Here is a 20,029-nt window from a genome sequence, read left to right as displayed (position 1 = left end):
AAGTGAAAATTCGATCTTTAAAGTTTTTTTTAGGTAAAATTCGATTCGAGTTTTTAAAAAAATTCAAATTCGATTTTTGAGATGTACCATGTAGTGGCCCTTTAAGAATTTGACTATTCGCCAACTTAAAGGAAAACTATACCCCAAACAATGTAGGTTTCTATAAAAAGATATTGCATAAAACAGCTCATATGTAAAACCCTGCTTTATGTAAATAAACTATTTTCATGATAATATACTTTTTTAATAGTATGTGCCATTGGGTAATCATAAATAGAAAATTGCCATTTTAAAAAAATAAGGGCCACCCCCTGGGATCGTACGATTCACTGTGCACACAAACAAACAAACCATACTTGTTAGGTCACATGAACCAATTAACAGACAAAGTTCTTTCTTTTGCTTCCACACTTCTTCCTGTTACAGTTAGAGCTGCAGTATTTCTGGTCAGGTGATCTCTTCCTGTTACAGTTAGAGCTGCAGTATTTTTGGTCAGGTGATCTCTTCCTGTTACAGTTAGAGCTGCAGTATTTCTGGTCAGGTGATCTCTTCCTGTTACAGTTAGAGCTGCAGTATTTCTGGTCAGGTGATCTCTTCCTGTTACAGTTAGAGCTGCAGTATTTCTGGTCAGGTGATCTCTTCCTGTTACAGTTAGAGCTGCAGTATTTCTGGTCAGGTGATCTCTTCCTGTTACAGTTAGAGATGCAGTATTTCTGGTCAGGTGATCTCTTCCTGTTACAGTTAGAGCTGCAGTATTTCTGGTCAGGTGATTTCTTCCTGTTACAGTTAGAGCTGCAGTATTTCTGGTCAAGTGATCTCTTCCTGTTACAGTTAGAGCTGCAGTATTTCTGGTCAAGTGATCTCTTCCTGTTACAGTTAGAGCTGCAGTATTTCTGGTTAGGTGATCTCTTCCTGTTACAGTTAGAGCTGCAGTATTTCTGGTCAGGTGATCTCTTCCTGTTATAGTTAGAGCTGCAGTATTTCTGGTCAGCTGATCTCTTCCTGCTACAGTTAGAGCTGCAGTATTTCTGGTCAGGTGATCTCTTCCTATTACAGTTAGAGCTGCAGTATTTCTGGTCAGGTGATCTCTTCCTGTTATAGTTAGAGCTGCAGTATTTCTGGTCAGGGGATCTCTTCCTGTTACAGTTAGAGCTGCAGTATTTCTGGTCAGGGGATCTCTTCCTGTTACAGTTAGAGCTGCAGTATTTCTGGTCAGGTGATCTCTTCCTGTTACAGTTAGAGCTGCAGTATTTCTGGTCAGGTGGTCTCTGAGGCAGCACACAGACCATCATGAAATGGCGGTTCAAGGCAAGAGATGTAAAAGGGCAAGATTTACTTAAATATATATTCCAGTTTGGTAAGATTCTTTAATATGCCACTTAATTTGATATAAACTATCTGTTGCTTAAGTATTCATTTTGGGGATATAGTTTTCCTTTAAACCTTGCCGAATTGCTGTTTTAGCCTATGGGGGATCAAGTTGGAGTTGTTTGCAGCCTTCCTGAAAATCTATTTTTTTTCGGAGAAAAAAAACTCGAATCTAATTCGATTCAAATTCGATTCGAGTTTGCGGGTCGATCCCATTCACCCAAGTTTGAAAAATTAGAATTTTTTGATTGCAGTTGGTCGAATTTTGGTTGAATTTCGAGTTCATGGGAAATTCAAGATAAAATCCATAACTGTCAACTGACCCTGTGCGAGGAAATTCAAGATAAAGCAATTTGAAATTTTTTCAGACAACAGGAGATAGAAATAGATTTAGAATTTGGCTCACCTGTCATGGGAGATTATGAGACTTATCGCTTCAAACAATACAGAATTCTTGGCATTGGAATGCTGCACCTTTTTTGATTTGGGCGGCTCTTGTGCCTTATTCAGTATTGTCTCCAGGCACTCGGTTAGTCGGCCTCGAACTGCAGGCTCCTCTAAAAGGCAACAACATACATATGTTATCATTGTTCATTTTCACTATACCAGAATAATACAAACAAATAAATGACTGGGGGGCCCCATTTATCAAAGGTTGAATTTCGAATTCATGTGAATTTCTTTAATTTGAATATACTCAGAATTCACCTGGGAGGTTATCTAAGAAAAAATTTGAATGTCTAATATTCGATTGAATGGTTCGGACACGAAAATTCTAATCATATTCAATTCGTACGAATCGAGTTTTTCTCCGAAAACAAAATCTTGAATGTCAAGAAGGCTAATAACATGGGTAAACCGCCCTCTGCCATTGACTTGTAAATGAATTCGGCAGTTTTTAGGTGGCGAATATTCGAATTAGAATTGTTTCCATGGTCGAGGTGCAATATGTCTCACATTAGAATTTACATTCGAGTCGGTGCATTTAAATTCGAATTTGTGAGTTTTGACACACAAAAAAATTAGAAAATTAGAATTTATCATTCGGACCTTAATAAATCTGTCCCTTAGTAAAAAGTCTCCACAAACCGAATTTGAATATCTAATATTCGATTGAATGGTTCTGACACGAAAATTCTAATCATATTCAATTCGTACGAATCGAGTTTTTCTCCGAAAACAAAATCTTGAATGTCAAGAAGGCTAATAACATGGGTCAACGGCCCTCTGCCATTGACTTGTAAATTAATTCGGCAGTTTTTAGGTGGCGAATATTCGAATTAGAACTGTTTCCATGGTCAAGGTGTGATATGCCTCACATTAGAATTTACATTAGAGTCGGTGCGTTTAAATTCGAATTTGTGAGTTTTGACACACAAAAAAATTTGAAAATTAGAATTTATCATTCGAACCTTAATAAATCTGTCCCTTAGTAAAAGAAGTCTCCACAAACCGAAAAAAAAAACCTAGTTCATAGTACCAATCATAAGGATCATGTGCTGCAAAAACTCACTGTAGGCCAATGGTTAATCCTCAGCTGCTAGCCATATTATAGGTATCAACTATATAGGTATAATTCCAGTGCTTTTTATTGTATGGCCTGGTTTAGTTTTCCTTTAAAGAGATATAATACAGGTATGGGACCTGTTATCCAGAATGCTCGGGACCTGGGGTTTTCCGGATAACGGATCTTTCCTTAATTTGGGTCTTCATGCCTTAAGTCTACTAGAAATTCATTCAAACATGAAATAAACCCAATAGACTGGTTTTGCTTCCAATAAGGATTAATTATATCTTAGTTGGGATCAAGTACAAGCTACTGTTTTTATTATTACAGAGACAAAGGAAATAATTTTAAAAAATTTGGATTATTTGGATAAAATGGAGTCTATCCGTAATTCGGAGCTTTCTGGATATCGGGTTTCCGGATAAGGGATCCTATACCTGTACATGATACAGGCTTGTAAAAAAAACGGAAAACTTTATTTTAGGGCAAAACGTAAATAATAACATAGCCTTACGCATTTCGTGCCGTCCGGGACTTAATCATAGGCTTAAAAAATTATACAGGCCTAAAATTACGTTTTCCGGTTTTTTTACAAGCCTGTTTGCGGAATCTGTGAGTGTCGTTTTCTCTTTTGGTTGGTGCCTCCACCTTGAGCTGTAGGTCTGAGGCATGAGCACCCAGACCCCACGAATTACTGGTGAGATTTAAAAGCTCAGTATAACTCTTCCCCATGTGTCTAAGGGCATGGTCACACGTTGCGTTTTTAAAAACGTACAGTCGAGGGCAAATATGCACAAAGTGAAGCCCCATTGAAAATAATGGAATACACACAATGCAATTCCCACTGGGCGCTTGCGAGCCAACATCCGCCACAAGACGCCAGTATTTGCGTTTTTTAAGCAGAAACGCCAAAAGGACAAGGAAACACCATATCATTAAACTCTATGGGATCCTCAGGTTGGGAAATACAATTTGCTGTAATGCGCTACATATTTCAATATGGCGGCCAAACTGGTGAGATGGATTTTGCAAAAACGTATTCACGGCGTTGTATGCTGGTGACATAATTACGTTTCGTATTGACAAGCAGTTCAGCTACATTCTGCATGTAAATTGTTGGGGAATGAGAAAAAACAGAAATGCATGTTGGGAAAAGAAACCGACAGGCTGAAAAACGCATATTACCATGCATGTGTGGTTTTATTGGAGTTTATTGGTGTATTTACGCTCGACCGTGAGTTTTTAAAAACGCCATGCATGACCTTGCCCTACAATAGATTGCTGTGCTTTGGATCAGCCAATCTTCATTTCACAGCTCTTGTAGGTGCCCCATTGGGGAATTATTATCATATTAATAGGGATTAGCATTTTATAGTAATGATGCACTGAATCCAGGATTTCGGCCAGGATTCAGCCTTTTTCAGCAGGATTCGCCAAATCCTGCTGAAAAAAGGCCGAATCCTGATCCTAATTTGCATATGCAAATTAGGGGCGGGAGGGAAATCTTGTGACTTTTTGTCACAAAACAAGGAAGTAAAAAACGTTTTCCCCTTCCCACCCCTAATTTGTATATGCAAATTCGGATTCGGGGGTTCGGTCGAATCCAAAATAGTGGATTCAGTGCACCCCTATTTTATAGTCAAGGCACAAGTTTCTGTCTCACCCTATGGGTGTAAAAGCCTCATTAACAAAACAAGTAAAACACTGATTAAACCAAAAATAAGTGTATGGTATACCATTTGATAAACTCACACTTGCATTATTTTACTATATTTTTTTCTATTTTTATCTTTTTTGAATGAGGCAATATCAGCAATTTGAGTGAATATATTATCTAAAGGAAAAGTCCTCCCAGTCTTTTTTTTTAGTTTTAGCAGCAATCAGACACTTGCCCTAAGATAATAAAACATATGTCTGATACAAATCCCAATATTCTGCAAAATAGAATTTCTTGTATTTAGACCCTTATATCTTGATTATAGATTTAGAAAAGCCCAGGTTATCCTGAAAAAAAAATGATAATTTTCCTAGGTAAAATAAACCCCCCTCCCCCAAAAATTCCAAAGGAGCCCTGCATAACGTTGGGCACAACAAACGTTTTTCAGTCCCTCCAGGACGATTTGAGAAGGAGTCTGTGCTCAACTCTCGTGTAGAATAAATGTGCCGCTTCTTTATGAAGCAAATCTTACCTGGGGGAGGATAACACTGTAACAGCCTTAGCAGTTTCACAGACAGCCAAGGAGCAGGAACAAAGTAGTAGGTGTAATCCTGTAAATCTGTGGAGGCCGATGTGACAATCTGAGTGTGGAAATACACAAGTGCAATCATTTTCATGGAACTTTGACAAGAGCTGCCTTGCAAAATTCAGCATTAATAAAAAGAAATGTCAGCTATGAATTTCTAAGGTATTACACGGGATTTTAGCCTTGCCCAAAACAGGGCAGGGTTAGTACAGGTATGGGACCGGAGTTTTTTTTCCGGATAGCGGATGTTTCCGTATTTTGGATCTTCATACCTAAAGTCTACTAGAAAATCATATAAACATTAAAGGTAGCCATAGACTCAAAGATCCGCTCGTTTGGCGACATCGCCAAACGAGCAGATCTTTCCCCCGATATGCCACTAAACTGCATGGCTACATGGGGGGTAATTCGAACGTTCGGCAGTATGGCCGAACGATCGAATTACGATGTGCCAAGCGGCTCCGACGGGTCGGTCGGGTAAAAATACACCCTCCCGATCGATATCATGGCCAGATATCGATCAGGAAGACCCGTCGGAAGCCCCCATACACGGGCAGATAAGCTGTCAAATCGATCCAAACGACCGATATCGGCAGCTTTATCTGCCCATGTATGGCCACCATAAGTGGCAGATTTATCAAGGGTCGAATTTCGAGGGTTAATAGACCCTCGAGTTCGACCCTCGAAGTAAATTCCTTCGCATTCAAATATCGAATTCGAAGGATTTCAGCGCAAATACTTCGATCGAATAAAAATCGTTCGATTGAAAACGAACGATTCGAAGGATTTTAATCGATCGATTTTTATTCGATCATAAAAAACTTAGAAAAGTGCTGGGGAAGGTCCCCATCGGCTACCATTGAACCTCGGTAGGTTTAAACTGCCGAAGTAGGGAGTCAAAGTTTTTTCTAAAGAGACAGTACTTCGACTATCGAATGATTTTTAGTTCGAATCGAAGTCGAAGGTCGGAATAGTCTATTCGATGGTCCAAGTACCCAAAAAAATACTTTGAAATTCTAAGTTTTTTTTCATTCGTATCCTTCACTCGGGCTTAGTAAATGTGCCCCTAAATAAGCCCAATAGGCTGGTTTTGCTTCCAACAAGGATTAATTATATCTTAGTTGGGATCAAGTACAAGCGACTGTTTGATTATTACACAGTAAAAGGAAATCAGTTTTTTAAAATTTGGATTATTTGGATAAAACGGAGTCTACGGAATATGGACCTTTCCGTAATTCAGAGCTTTCTGGATAACGGCTTCCTGTATAGGAAAAATATACATTTACATTTGTGAATACGCACAAACAATGTACATAAGACCGTTCTTGTTGCTTTAAATTCCAATTAGAATAGTCACTTTGCTTTTGCGGAACAACTAAGCAGTGACCCTGCTTCACAGCACTGACTTGTATGAAGATTATATCTAATAATTCAGCGGTTTCCATTACCCTGCTCAGCCTGGAGACTGCCAGGGACACCGATGTTTTGAACTCTTCCGGGTTTTTCTGAGCCAGTGAAGTGATAAGGGAGGTTGCAGCCGTTACTACTCCCTAAAAAGACAAAAAGAGAGACATGAAGATCATTATAACGTTTGTTTGAATAATTTAGGTTCCTCCAACTTTTTTGATTTTTTTTTTTCTCCACTTCCTCAGTCTGTGTCATAAACCAGTAATCAGTATTGAGCAGTTTTTGATTTTTTTAATGGTCACCAGGGTCAAATTAAAGCTACCGTATATACTCGAGTATAAGCCGAGTTTTTCAGCCCCCAAAATATGCTGAAAAACTCTACCTCGGCTTATATTCGGGTCAAGCGCAAAAACGGTCGCCGGCGTCTAAGATTAGTCGCCGGCGCCTAAAAATAGTCGCCGGCGTCCAAGAATAGTCTCCAAGAATATTTGCCGGCGTCCAAGAATGGTCGCCGGCATCCAAAAACGAGACTCCAATGGGAGCAGAAACCCTCAATTTTTTGATTGAAACTTTCCACAAGCTGCTGCATTTCTCTCCCTAGGCTTATACTCGAGTCAATAAGCTTTCCCAGTTTTTGGAGGTAAAATTAATTAGGTACCTTGGCTTATACTCAGGACGGCTTATACTCGAGTATATACGGTAATATTAAAGCTAATATAATGGCCTGCCAAATATAAAGCTAATAAAACGGCCTGCCAAACTTAGGTATCCATGTTTCAAAAAAAGGCACTGGAAATTTACAAAAATGTGTAGAGACTATATCACCCATGTTTTCCACCTGTTCCACGTTTACACCAATTGTTAGGTTGCAAGCTCAGTTGGTGCAGGAATACTTTCCTTATTATATAGAAACTATTTACCACTAAAGACCCTGTCTCACAGGCTTCTTACCAAGTGCTGATCGTTGAGAAGGTGGACAACTCGTGAAGTCCATTCGTTAGTCAGAACAAGGTCGGGAGATGTGCGGTAAAGACGTAGCAAGCAGAGGGCAGCACTTTGTTTAACACTGTCCATGGTGTCCCTATCACAAAGCAAGGATATAAATAATAAAGATTACACCCTTATTATACATTATTATAACAAATTCATTTGTCAGCTCAGGGTTGGGCCCAAAACCCAATCTTCCATTATGACATGAGATAAAGGAGCATTCCCCAACAGCCAGCTTGGAATATAAATGAATGTGGCTTTCCCACTGCAAAGACACTTGTTATGGTTAAAGGCGATTCACCTTTAAGTTGACTTAATAATATTCTTTTACTGCCGACTACTTTATCGGCAATAAAAATAAAGAATAATCACAGCATTTAATATGCTTTTTAAGTGCTCTCCTCAATTTACAGAATTCTACGGTATATCGGACCCATATGGGGATAGGGTCAGACTGGGCCAGCGGGAGACAGGGACAAAGCCCGATGGGCCCCAGCCCTCATGGGCCTCAGCCGGCCCAGACCTGGCTCCCCGTTGACGGCTTATAAACTGACACGCATGGGAGCGTTTCGCCATTTTTTTAGCTTGTGCATGCTGGGAATTTAGCAGTAGGAGGGGGCTTCGGGGACTGCCAGGAGGGCCCTTCGTTGTGCAGCCCCGGTGGGCCCCGAAGGCTCCAGCCCGACCCTGTATGGGAAAAGTTGCACTCCTACATTTGATTTGACTAAGGCAGCGCGTTAGGACATCCTACAATTTCAAGTTAGAATAAGCAGTTCATATAAATATTCAAGATAATGAATTAAAGTAAAATCAGTCATTTCATTGAGGGTCAGTGTATTTTATTTCACGTTTTTAAAGGGATACTGTCATGGGAAAAAAAATTTTTTTCAAAATGAATCAGTTAATAGTGCTGCTCCAGCAGAATTCTGCACTGAAATCCATTTCTCAAAAGAGCAAACTGATTTTTTTATATTCAATTTTAAAATCTGACATGGGGCTAGACATATTGTCAGTTTCCCAGCTGCCCCCAGTCATGTGACTTGTGCTCTGATAAACTTCAATCACTCTTTACTGCTGTACTGCAAGTTGGACTGATATCACCCCCTCCCTTTCCCCCCCAGCAGCCAAACAAAAGAACAATGGGAAGGTAACCAGATAGCAGCTCCCTAACACAAGATAACAGCTGCCTGGTAGATCTAAGAACAGCACTCAATAGTAAAATCCAGGTCCCACTGAGACACATTCAGTTACATTGAGAAGGAAAAACAGCAGCCTGCCAGAAAGCATTACTCTCCTAAAGTGCAGGCACAAGTCACATGACTGAGGGCAGCTGGGAAATTGAGTACTTCGACTATCGAATGGTCGAATGATTTTTAGTTCGAATCGAAGTCGAAAGTCGTAATAGCCTATTCGATGGTCCAAGTACCCAAAAAAATACTTTGAAATTCTAAGTTTTTTTTCATTCGTATCCTTCACTCGGGCTTAGTAAATGTGCCCCTAAATAAGCCCAATAGGCTAATAGTTTCCCAGCTGCCCCCAGTCATGTGACTTGTGCTCTGATAAACTTCAATCACTCTTTACTGCAAGTTGGACTGATATCACCCCCTCCCTTTTCCCCCCCCAGCAGCCAAACAAAAGAACAATGGGAAGGTAACCAGATAGCAGCTCCCTAACACAAGATAACAGCTGCCTGGTAGATCTAAGAACAGCACTCAATAGTAAAATCCAGGTCCCACTGAGACATATTCAGTTACATTGAGAAGGAAAAACAGCAGCCTGCCAGAAAGCATTACTCTCCTAAAGTGCAGGCACAAGTCACATGACTGGGGGCAGCTGGGAAATTGACAAAATGTCTAGCCCCATGTCAGATTTCAAAATTGAATATAAAAAAATCTGTTTGTTCTTTTGAGAAATGGATTTCAGTGCAGAATTCTGCTGGAGTAGCACTATTAACTGATGCGGTTTGGAAAAAAAACATGTTTTCCGATGACAGGATCCCTTTAATATTGCTGGTTAATGGAGTTTGCTCCTGTCACACTTCTATTCATTTTGATACATAAAATAAACTCTATTATAAGTTTAGCATGTTATGGTATCCAAAAATATCATAATAAGAAAAAAAATGTGTGGTTATAATGGCAAAGTCAAAATCTAAAACCTAAAAAAAAAAACCTTAAATCAAACCCCCTTTTTCCCCTGTGACTGTTGTATGAATAAGTGAAATACATTTTTACTTTAGGACTCCATTAGAATGTTGGTGTAGACAAGGTCCTATTTGAAATAAACATTTTAGGATGACAGCAAAAATCTATAGTCCTAATACATAATTAGCAAGTATCATTAAAGGGGAACTATCGGGAAAATAAAATGGGTGAAAGTTTATCCTTTGATAAATACGCCTTTTAAAAATGATACAGAAATGAATGGAGAGTGGTGCAATTTCACTGTAGACTGCGGCGATCTCTAACTTCACTTTTTGATAAATATACCCCATGGTGTATTGGTAAGTTTAATAGAGTGAGCTCTAATACATCTTCTAGCAAAATGCAAAATGAACCCTCCTATAAGATATATTGGATCTAACTGTCAGTAAATATCTGACAAATTCTGCATGTAGAGAGACATGATGTCTGGTGAGTTTAATAGAGTGACCTCTAATACATCTTCTAGGCAAAAGGAGTCCCCTATAAGATATTTTGGATCTAACTGTCAATGAATATCTGACAAATTCTGCATGTAGAGAGACATGATGTCTGGTGAGTTTAATAGAGTGAGCTCTTATACATCTTCTAGGCAAAAGGAGCTCCCCTATAAGATATATTGGATCTAACTGTCAATGAATATCTGACACCCAACTGCTGCATGAAGAGAGAATGAAGAGAAACAGATGCTGAGAGAGGAATAGTGAAGATAAACTTGATTATTTCAGAGTTTTTAATTGATCGTATTTAGAAAGTTTCTAATTTCAGTATGAAGAAGCTTATATTAAATTTTCATAGTGATAGTTGCCTTTTAATCAGAAAATCCCAGACATAAATGTTACCAGTGAGCTATAGGTATTCTTACCCAGCCACCAAAATTCTGGGGATCTCACCAGCAAATGCCTCAGCCATTTCTCGGCTACCCACGTTAGCAATGCAGTGCAGGGCAAGTCCCATAAAGGTAGGGTTGCGGCTTGATAGGTCGTTCTTGATGGCATTGTTGATGAGCATTATAAGCTCACTGTTACAATTCACCAGCACTGAGATAAAAAGGTAACCCTGCGTGTGCGAGAAAGGAAGAACAATTAGTAAAGGTATGCAGTATAGGTATGAGATCCGTTACTCGGAAACCAGTTATCCAGAAAGCTCTGAATTCGGAAAGTCAGTCTCCCATAGACTCCATTTTATCCAAATAATCCAAATTTTTAAAAATAATTTCCTTTTTCTATGTAATAATAAAACAGTCGCTTGTACTTGATCCCAACTAAGATATAATTAATCCTTATTGGAAGCAAAACCAGCCTATTGGGTTTATTTAATGCTTATATGATTTTCTAGTAGACTTTAGGAACGGAGATCCAAATAACGGAAAGATCGGTTATCCGGAACCCCCCAGGTCCTGAGCATTCTGGATAACAGGTCTCATACCTGTATTAAAGCATTCCCAAATGGATTTCAGGTTGAACCACAAGTCATATTTATCAGCTGGTGTGTTGCTGTTCCTCCGACATGTGTACAAAAAACCTGGGCATGTATACATCTAAAACACACTGGGATGGCTACGGATTTGTTTGTGCAGCACGCTCAGTAAAGTTAAAGGAAAAGGAAAGCTACGGAGGCAGTTTATTGCCAATAGATTAGCTGCAATAGTTCAAGCTATAAGACTATATTTATTTTGTACAATGTTTTACCATACCTGAGTTAAAAGCTCTAGCTCGGTTTGTTTAGGATAGCAGCTGCCATATTAGCTTGCTGTGACGTCATTTCCTGCCTGAGTCTCTCCCTGCTCACTCATAGCTCTGGGCTCAGATTACAGCAGTGAGGGAGGAGCAAGGGGGAGAGGAACAAACTGAGCATGCTCAAGCCCTAGCCCTGGAGGTTTAAGCTGAAAACAGGAAGTCTGATACAGAAGCCCATGAGTACACAATAGAAGGAAAGAAATGTGCTGTTTCTTTTGACAGAGGACTCAGAGCCCTAGCCCTGGAGGTTTAAGCTGAAAACAGGAAGTCTGATACAGAAGCCCATGAGTACACAATAGAAGGAAAGAAATGTGCTGTTTCTTTTGACAGAGGACTCAGAGCAGCATTACTTTGAGGGTTTACTGATATATTTAGGTGGACCTGAGATTTAACCTTTCCTTCTCCTTTAAAGGATAAGTAAACCTTTAAAATAAGTGAATGTAAAATAGGGATGCACCGAATCCAGGATTCGGTTCGGGATTTGGCCTTTTTCAGCAGGATTCGGATTCGGCCGAATCCTTCTGCCCAGCCAAACCGAATCCTAATTTGCATATGCAAATTAGGGGCGGGAGGGAAATTGCATGACTTTTTGTCAGAAAACAAGGAAGTAAAAAATGTTTTCCCCTTACCACCCCTAATTTCATATGCAAATTAGGGTTCGGATTCTGCCGAATCTTTCACGAAGGATTCGGGGGTTCCGCCGAATCCAAAAAAGTGGATTCGGTGCATCCCTAATGTAAAATGGATTAGGGGGGATTTCTAAGCACTTTTGTAATTTATATTCATTATTTATTTTATTTATATTCCAAGATATTAAGGGATACATGTGCTGTTAATATGAATTGTTACAACAGCACCACCTGCTGGTCACTTTCCCACCAGTCTGACCACCAAGTAGTCAAGGAAGTTGTCAGGAGAAAGAAAGAGGCTGCTCTGATGTTCTTCTGCTTAGGAAAAATTTGAGAAAGGTTTCTAATTGTTTTCCTATAAAAAAAAAGACCATCAGAGCAGCCTCTTTCTTTCTCCTGACAACTTTCTTGACTACTTGCTGGTCAGACTGGTGGGAAACTGACCAGCAGGTGGCGCTGTTGTAACAAAATTCATTCATATTAACAGGAAATGTATCCCTTAATATCTTGGAATATAAATAAAATAAATAATGAATGTGAATTACAAAAGTGCTTAAATTAGCACTCTCATCAATTTTACATTCACTTAGTTTAAAGGTTAACTCATCCTTTAAACAAAGCCGTCTATTCACATCAAAACGTATTCTCTGTTGGAAAAACAAAATCTGCTGGAAAAAAACTCATGCCTTGTACTAAAAAATGTATCAGAAGTGAGAGCGCAAAGGAGAATATGTAGGAAACAAGCTCGACTCACAATCTGCTTCTCCGTATACTTGTTGGAGCTCAGCAGATTTACTGCCTCCATGTGTCCAAAGTCAATGTCATGGCCCAGCAAAAATATAAAGAGCAGCTTGCAGACATATTTCTTCTTGCTGTAGCCATCTAGCGCTTTGTCTCCTAAAGACAGGAAAAGAGGAATATTAAAAAAAAATTAGAAGTATTGTTGCTTCGAAAAAAAGCAATAATGAATGCGGAATGAAATCTGATCAGATAAGAACATATCAGACAGGAAAGAATAATCTAGTACTGGTAGAGAGACACAGCAACTGTCACAGTAGAAGAGAGAGCATGTAACAGAACAGGAAAATAAAGTGCTGACTTGATTCCTTTAACCATTTGCATTTCTCATTGAACTGGATCTGAGGAAGTTCACCGGGTACTTCCAGGAATGCCGTGTGTGTGTTTCACTAATCATAGAAAGAAGCATCTGTGTCATATACTGTATCAGTTGGTACAATCCAACAAATTGGACAGAACGACAAAGGTAGATTTCAGGTCCAATTAGAATCTTATAGAAACAAAGGTTAGTGCTACTGCCACATAAAAATAAATAAATGTGGTACCACTTAATGAAAAAGTATTAAATCAAAAATACCAATTGAAGTAAAGAATGAAGGAGACGGCCACAATTACCTGGTCTACAATCACTGATAACCAAGGTACCGTATATACTCGAGTATAAACCGAGTTTTTCAGCATCCAAAATGTGCTGAAAAAGTCTACCTCGGTTTATACTCGGGTCAGCGGGCACTAGCTGAGATTGCAGTCACTTTTAATCATTCCTATACCAACAGTACACTTGGGGAGAGACTGCAATATCCCACAATGCCCTCTGTTGGTTATATGAAAGAATAACAGTGACTGCAATAACACACAGCGCCCTCTGTTGGTTATATGAAAGAATAACAGTGACTGCAATATCACACAGCACCCTCTGTTGGTTATATGAAAGAATAACAGTGACTGCAATATCACACAGCACCCTCTGTTGGTTATATGACAGAATAACAGTGACTGCAATATCACACAGCGCCCTCTGTTGGTTATATGACAGAATAACAGTGACTGCAATATCACACAGCACCCTCTGTTGGTTATATGAAAGAATAACAGTGACTGCAATATCACACAGCGCCCTCTGTTGGTTATATGAAAGAATAACAGTGACTGCAATATCACACAGCACCCTCTGTTGGTTATATGAAAGATTAACAGTGTTGGCAATATCACACAGCACCCTCTGCACATGGTAGTGGGACAGTGGCACAATGCACACAGTAATCCGTTTGGCAATTCTCTGTCACCATCAACTTTGCAAAGAAGTCCAGTTGATCGCTGGGGGGGTCGCTTTGGCAGAATGTGCGCTGCTGGGAGACAGGGCTGTAGTTGTGTCTTGGCTTATACTAGAGTCAATAAGTTTTCCCAGTTTTCGTATGTAAAATTAGGTACCTCGGCTTATACTCGGGTCGGCTTATACTCGAGTATATACGGTAAACTGGATCCGTGCGATGGAATCCATCAGAAATATTCTCTTAGACAAGAGCTATGAGGGGGAGCTGGAGTGGTACCCGTGGACCCGATACTTGGAGGAAACCCAATCGGAGTCTCATTCCCCTGACTCTGGAACTACTTGAACACTGTAGGAATTATGATGTCATTTGGTAAATATGCTTTGTAGTTATGATATCTGTCTCTCTTCTTAACCTTTCTTCCCCCCTTCCTTTTTCCCCCCCCCTTCTAACATCTGTTTCTCCCTCCCCACCTACAAGCCAGCTGCGAGAATAGCATTACATTGAACTATCTTGAGCAGGGCAGGTTTTACTTCATAAGAGCCTCTAAGACCAATGCTGTTATCCGGACCTGCGCTTGAGTGACCACGAGATGTGGTCGGATACTGCAACTGCCCTGTGCAGAATGAAGAATGGCGTAACATATTTAGACATGAACAGACTTGCAGCTGTGAACATGTTATACTTTATTACATCTTTTTTACTTGTCATGTTGAAAAACAATAAAAACTTCAAATAATAAAAAAAAAAAAAAAAAAGAATGAAGGAGAAAGCACTCACAGTTCACCTCAGTCCCAAGGTGCAAAGTCAAATTTACTGTGTCCAAACGGAATGTGAGGGTCTCCAAAAAATACGAAAACAAATGTAAAAAAGTAGAAAATTTATTAGGACATGATACCTAACGCGTTTCGTGCCTATTGGGGCACTTACTCATAGGAGACCCTCATTTTCCAATTAGAATCTTGTCTAAGGCCTTCAACCAGTCTTACCTGTACCCAACCCAAACACTAGTGATGGCCGAATTTGTAGAAAAATGTGGCAATTTAGAGCGTAATTCGGGGAATAATTCGCTAAACACACACGTCAATTTTGATCAATTTTTTGATGAAATTAAACCAACTGCAAATTGTCTCAGAATATCACTCAATACATCATACTAAAAGTTAATGTCACGGTCGGCACCCAACACCAGAACAAATGCCAAGCACCCTGGTCTCGGCTCGTGCTTCACCTGTAGTGTGACCGCCTTTGGCCTCGGGAGGAGCCCTCAGCTACTTGGATGCCACCAGGACTTAAACGAGTGGTGCAAGGCTAGATGTTCTGGATAGGCAGAGGGGCACGACTGTTAGCGAGCGTCTTTGGGCAGAAGGTCGTAGTATAAGGCGTTTAGGCAATAGAGTAGTCAAATCAGGCCGGGTCGGGGCAGGCAGAGAATAAACTTAGTCAGGCAGGCAAGGGGTCAAACCAGGAAGTCAAACAGAAGGGTTAAAGCAGAAGAGTCAGTCGATATTCAGGCAGGGATCAGGATCCAGAAGTCAGAGTAGTCAAAAGCCAGGCAGGGGTCACAACAGGAATCAAACAGGTTCAAAAACAGGATAGCAAACTCACAAAAACACCAGGAACAAACTCCTATCACGGGCAAATTCCAGTAGTGCAAATGGGCTATTTAAACGTTTGAATTTGGCGGCAATTGCGTGATGACCCCAGCGCGCCTGCGCCTTTACGAACCGTTGAGGCGCGCGCACGCGCCCTAAGAGGCCAGCACGAGGGAAGAATCGGCACAGTGTGGCGGGCGTCCCCAACGCACTGGGTAGGCCCTCACAGTTAAATTAAAGGTGAATAACCCCTTTTTGCGGTTGAAGAATCAGTTTTGGGAGGCTTTATTAAAAATGTGAAGAAAAATGCATGAATTTACAGTAAAAATGTAGACATTGAAGGGTCTATACGTAATAAAAGAATGGAAGGGCTGGTAACCCATTATAAAGTGACATTATCGGGGACGTGTCTCTTTAAGTGAATGTAAAATGGATTAGGGGGGATTTCTAAGCACTTGTAATTTACATTCATTATTTATTTTATTTATATTCCAAGATATTAAGGGAAACATGTACTGTTAATATGATTGAATTTTGTTACAACAGCGCCACCTGCTGGTCATTTTCCCACCAGTCTGACCAGCAAGTAGTCAAGGAAATTGTCAGGAGAAAGAAAATAAATAATGAATATAAATTACAAAAGTGCTTAGAAATCCCCCCTAATCCATTTTACATTCACTTATTTTAAAGGTTTACTTATCCTTTAAGCTTCTGCATGCATTTAGACTTTGTATTTCACAACAGAGCCATCTGAATGATTAGGGTTTAAATCTGTCAGGGTGAGGGGGGGGAAAGTGAATTTGCAGATTTTTCTGGAAAGGAAAAATCACTTATCACAGAGCCCTTCCTGTTTTTAGTTTTCTAAGGAATCTCTTAGTGCGTCTCCTCCTAATTCTGCAATTCAGCAACTCCCAACCCCTTCCCTTACAATTCCTGTTCTGGGACCCACTTGCTGACACTCCTGTTGGTAAAATATCACTTTATATTGAGTTTAATACAACAGCTATAATGGTAAAATATCACTTTATATTGAGTTTAATACAACAGCTATAGCAGCTGGCTGTTCTGGGTTACAGCAAATCGTTAACGTAATTCTAATTGAAGACTATAATGTAGAGTCCTGCAGCGGGTCACCCTGCGGGTTGCGTGTAGAAGTTCCAGGTGCGGGTATAGACGCGGGTCGGTTGTTCTGCAGGTTGAGCCACAGGTCTTCTCAATTTTTATTCCTTTTTTCTGATCATGTCTACTTCTGATGATGTCACTTCCGGGTTACAATGACAGTACTTCCTATTTTTCTAATCACGCCTACTTCCGATGATGTCACCTCTGGTTTACAACGACAGCACTTCCTAATTCTTGGTGGTCAGCAAGTCGCGGGTCCAGGTTGCGGATAAGGTACTTGTGGGTTGGGTAGCAGGTCCAAGAGGGTACAGTTTTAAATAATATAGTTAGTTAGGCAAAAATGTAATGTATAAAGTATGGATGCACCGAATCCACTATTTGGGACTCGGCCGAATCCCTGAATCCTTGGTGAAAGATTTAGCCAAACAGAATCTGAATTTGCATATGCAAATTAGGGTCAGGAAAGAGTCACACGATTTCCCTACTCACCCCTAATTTTCATATGCAAATTAGGATTCAGTTCGGCCAGGCACAAAGATTTGTCCAATTCTGAATCCTGCTGAAAAAGGCAGGATCCTGGCCGAATCTTTAACCGAATCCTATATTCGGTGCATCCCTACTATAAAGGCTGGAGTGACTGGATGTGTAACATAAGAGAACTGAACACTACTTCCTGCTTTTCAGCTCTTCTGGCATCCACCGATTGGTTACCAGGCAGTAGCCAATCAGAGACTTGAGGGGGACCACATAGGTCATAACTGTTGCTTTTGAATCTGAGCTGAATGCTGAGGATCAATTACAAACTCACTGAACAGTTATGTCCCATGTGGCCCCCCTTATAGTCACTGACTAACTCAGAGTTAGAGAGCTGAAAAGCAGGAAGTAGTGTTCTGGCTATTATGTTACACATCCACTCACTCCAGCCTTTATACATTACATTTTTGCCTAAATAACTATATTAGATACATTTTGCACAGTCTTTTTATTTACCCAGTTTTTATTTTTACACTGAACTGTTACTTTAAGATGGATATAAATGGTTGCTAAGTGCAACTAAAATGGTTAGAGGGAGGGAAGAGTTAAATTATGAGGGGAGACTGTCAAGGTTGGGGTTGTTTTCTCTGGAAAAAAGGCGCTTGTGAGGGGACATGATTAGACTTTACAAGTACATTAGAGGACATTATAGACAAATGGCAGGGGACCTTTTTACCCATAAAGAGAATCACCGTACCAGAGGCCTCCCCTTCAGACTAGAAGAAAAGAACTTTCATTTGAAGCAACGTAGGGGGTTCATCACAGTGAGGACAGTGAGGTTGGGGAATGCACTGCCGGGTGATGTTGATTCTGTTAATGACTTTAAAGGAGAAGGAAAGCTACAGAGGTGTTTTATTGCCAATAGATTAGCTGCAATAGTGCAATTTATAAGACTATATTTATTCTGTAGAATGTTTTACCATATCTGAGTAAAAAGCTCTCTGTTTGTTTAGGATAGCAGCTGCCATATTAGCTTGGTGTGACATCACTTCCTGCCTGAGTCTCTCCCTGCTCACTCATAGCTCTGGGCTCAGTTTACAGCAGCGAGGGGAGGAGGGAGAGAGGAGCAAACTGAGCATGCTCAAGCCCAAGCCCTGGAGGTTTAAACTGAAAACAGTTAGTCTGATACAGAAGCCCATGAGTACACAATAGAAGGAAAGAAATGTGCTGTTTATTTTGACAGAGGACTCAGAGCAGCATTACTTTGAGGGGTTACTGGTGTATTTATATATAAGGCTTACTTAGTTTTAACCTTTCCTTCTCCTTTAAGAGGGACTTGGATGATTTCTTGGACAGACATAATACAAAGGCTAATGTGATACTAAACTCTATAGTTAGTATAGATATGGGTATATAGAATTTATGAGAAAGTAGGGAGGGGTGTGTGTATGGGGCTGGGTTTTCATATAGAGCGGTTGAACTTGATGCACTTTGTCTTTTTTCAACCCGATTTAATTAAGTAACAGTGTAACGAACTATGACATCACTGTGAACCCAGAAAGTGTAGGGTGAGCCTCCCCACCAATGTCACTTATTAAAGTAAATCAGAGCTCATTTACTAAGATAATGCTCAATTGGACAAGTGCAATTTCCCATAGCTCCTCCCACTGCTCCCTAGTCACATGGCTCTTCTGCCTACCCTTAGTGACAGCCCTAGCCCTTTATTGTATCTAAGCATATAAAAAGGAGGCTCTAATTCTATAATTCGGCCAGAACTGAAGGAATACATAAAAGCACCTATTTCTGGGTCTCTCCCACCAAAAAAAACACAGTTGACAGTTGAGCTTGCTGATTCTTACCCTTGAACTTGGAACGAATATTGGCCAGCTCTTTGTTTATTCTCTTTATTTCTGCTTCTTTACTTTTGCCTGAAAATGAAAACGAGAAGATTTTTTTAAGCAGAAAACAGACACCAAAACGATCTTTGCGATATGCGTTCATTACGCAGATTCCTTTTACAGGTTTATACGCTTAATGATGAACAGCAAAACAGCTTGCCCAGTGCTGCCATTTTGAGTGGATCAGATTTTAACTTTTCTTTAAAGGGGAAGTAAAGTGTAAAATAGAATAAGGCTAGAAATGCTGTATTTTGTATACTAAACATAAACATGAACTTACTGCACCACAAGCCTAATCAAACAAATGATTTATGCTTTCAAAGTTGCCCACAGGGGGTCACCATCTTGTAACTTTGTTATACATCTTTGCAAGACCAAGACTGTGCACATGCTCAGTGTGATCTGGGCTGCTTAGGGGTCGCCATAAATGATCAAAACAGCACAAGTCAAATAATATCTGCCAGAAGCCGATACAGCAAGACTGATTAATAATCAGAATATACAGACTGTACTGGGTCCTGTGTTGTCATGTAATCTAATGGGGATTTTATAGTTTTTGTATTGTTTAATACAAACTTTCTCCAACTCTGCAGAACCAGCGGCTGCAGCAAAATAATCCTCCAAATAGAATCCCAGTTTATCTGTTTAAATCTGGCTCCATGATCTTTATCCCTGCAGCTGGAGTTGGAAACAGTAAAGGGGATGTAAAGGCAAAAATAAAATCCAATACAAATCTCTACACAGTCGCCGACTGCTCTACAGGGAAACAAACAAAGCTGCTTGAGTT

At 40.0% G+C, this 20,029-nt stretch overlaps 1 protein-coding gene across 2 annotated transcripts in view; it reads right to left on the bottom strand.

Moving 5' to 3' along the window:
• LOC108714918 (AP-2 complex subunit alpha-2) overlaps positions 1 to 20,029 on the bottom strand; it is a 44,093-nt gene that overhangs the window by 22,401 nt on the left and 1,663 nt on the right. For both annotated transcript variants that reach the window (XM_041560799.1, XM_041560800.1), the window contains exons 2-8: positions 19,204 to 19,272; positions 12,839 to 12,981; positions 10,582 to 10,775; positions 7,477 to 7,606; positions 6,567 to 6,668; positions 5,065 to 5,173; positions 1,775 to 1,925 (exon numbers count right to left, since the gene is read on the bottom strand). In XM_041560799.1, the coding sequence (XP_041416733.1) occupies positions 1,775 to 1,925; positions 5,065 to 5,173; positions 6,567 to 6,668; positions 7,477 to 7,606; positions 10,582 to 10,775; positions 12,839 to 12,981; positions 19,204 to 19,272 (898 nt within the window). The remainder of the gene's footprint in view (positions 1 to 1,774; positions 1,926 to 5,064; positions 5,174 to 6,566; positions 6,669 to 7,476; positions 7,607 to 10,581; positions 10,776 to 12,838; positions 12,982 to 19,203; positions 19,273 to 20,029) is intronic.

The sequence above is a fragment of the Xenopus laevis genome, chromosome 4S, assembly GCF_017654675.1.
Source record: "Xenopus laevis strain J_2021 chromosome 4S, Xenopus_laevis_v10.1, whole genome shotgun sequence".
NCBI lineage: Eukaryota > Metazoa > Chordata > Amphibia > Anura > Pipidae > Xenopus > Xenopus laevis.
The sequence above is the reverse complement of the archived record's forward strand: the minus strand, read 5'-3'. Positions and strand labels throughout refer to the sequence as shown.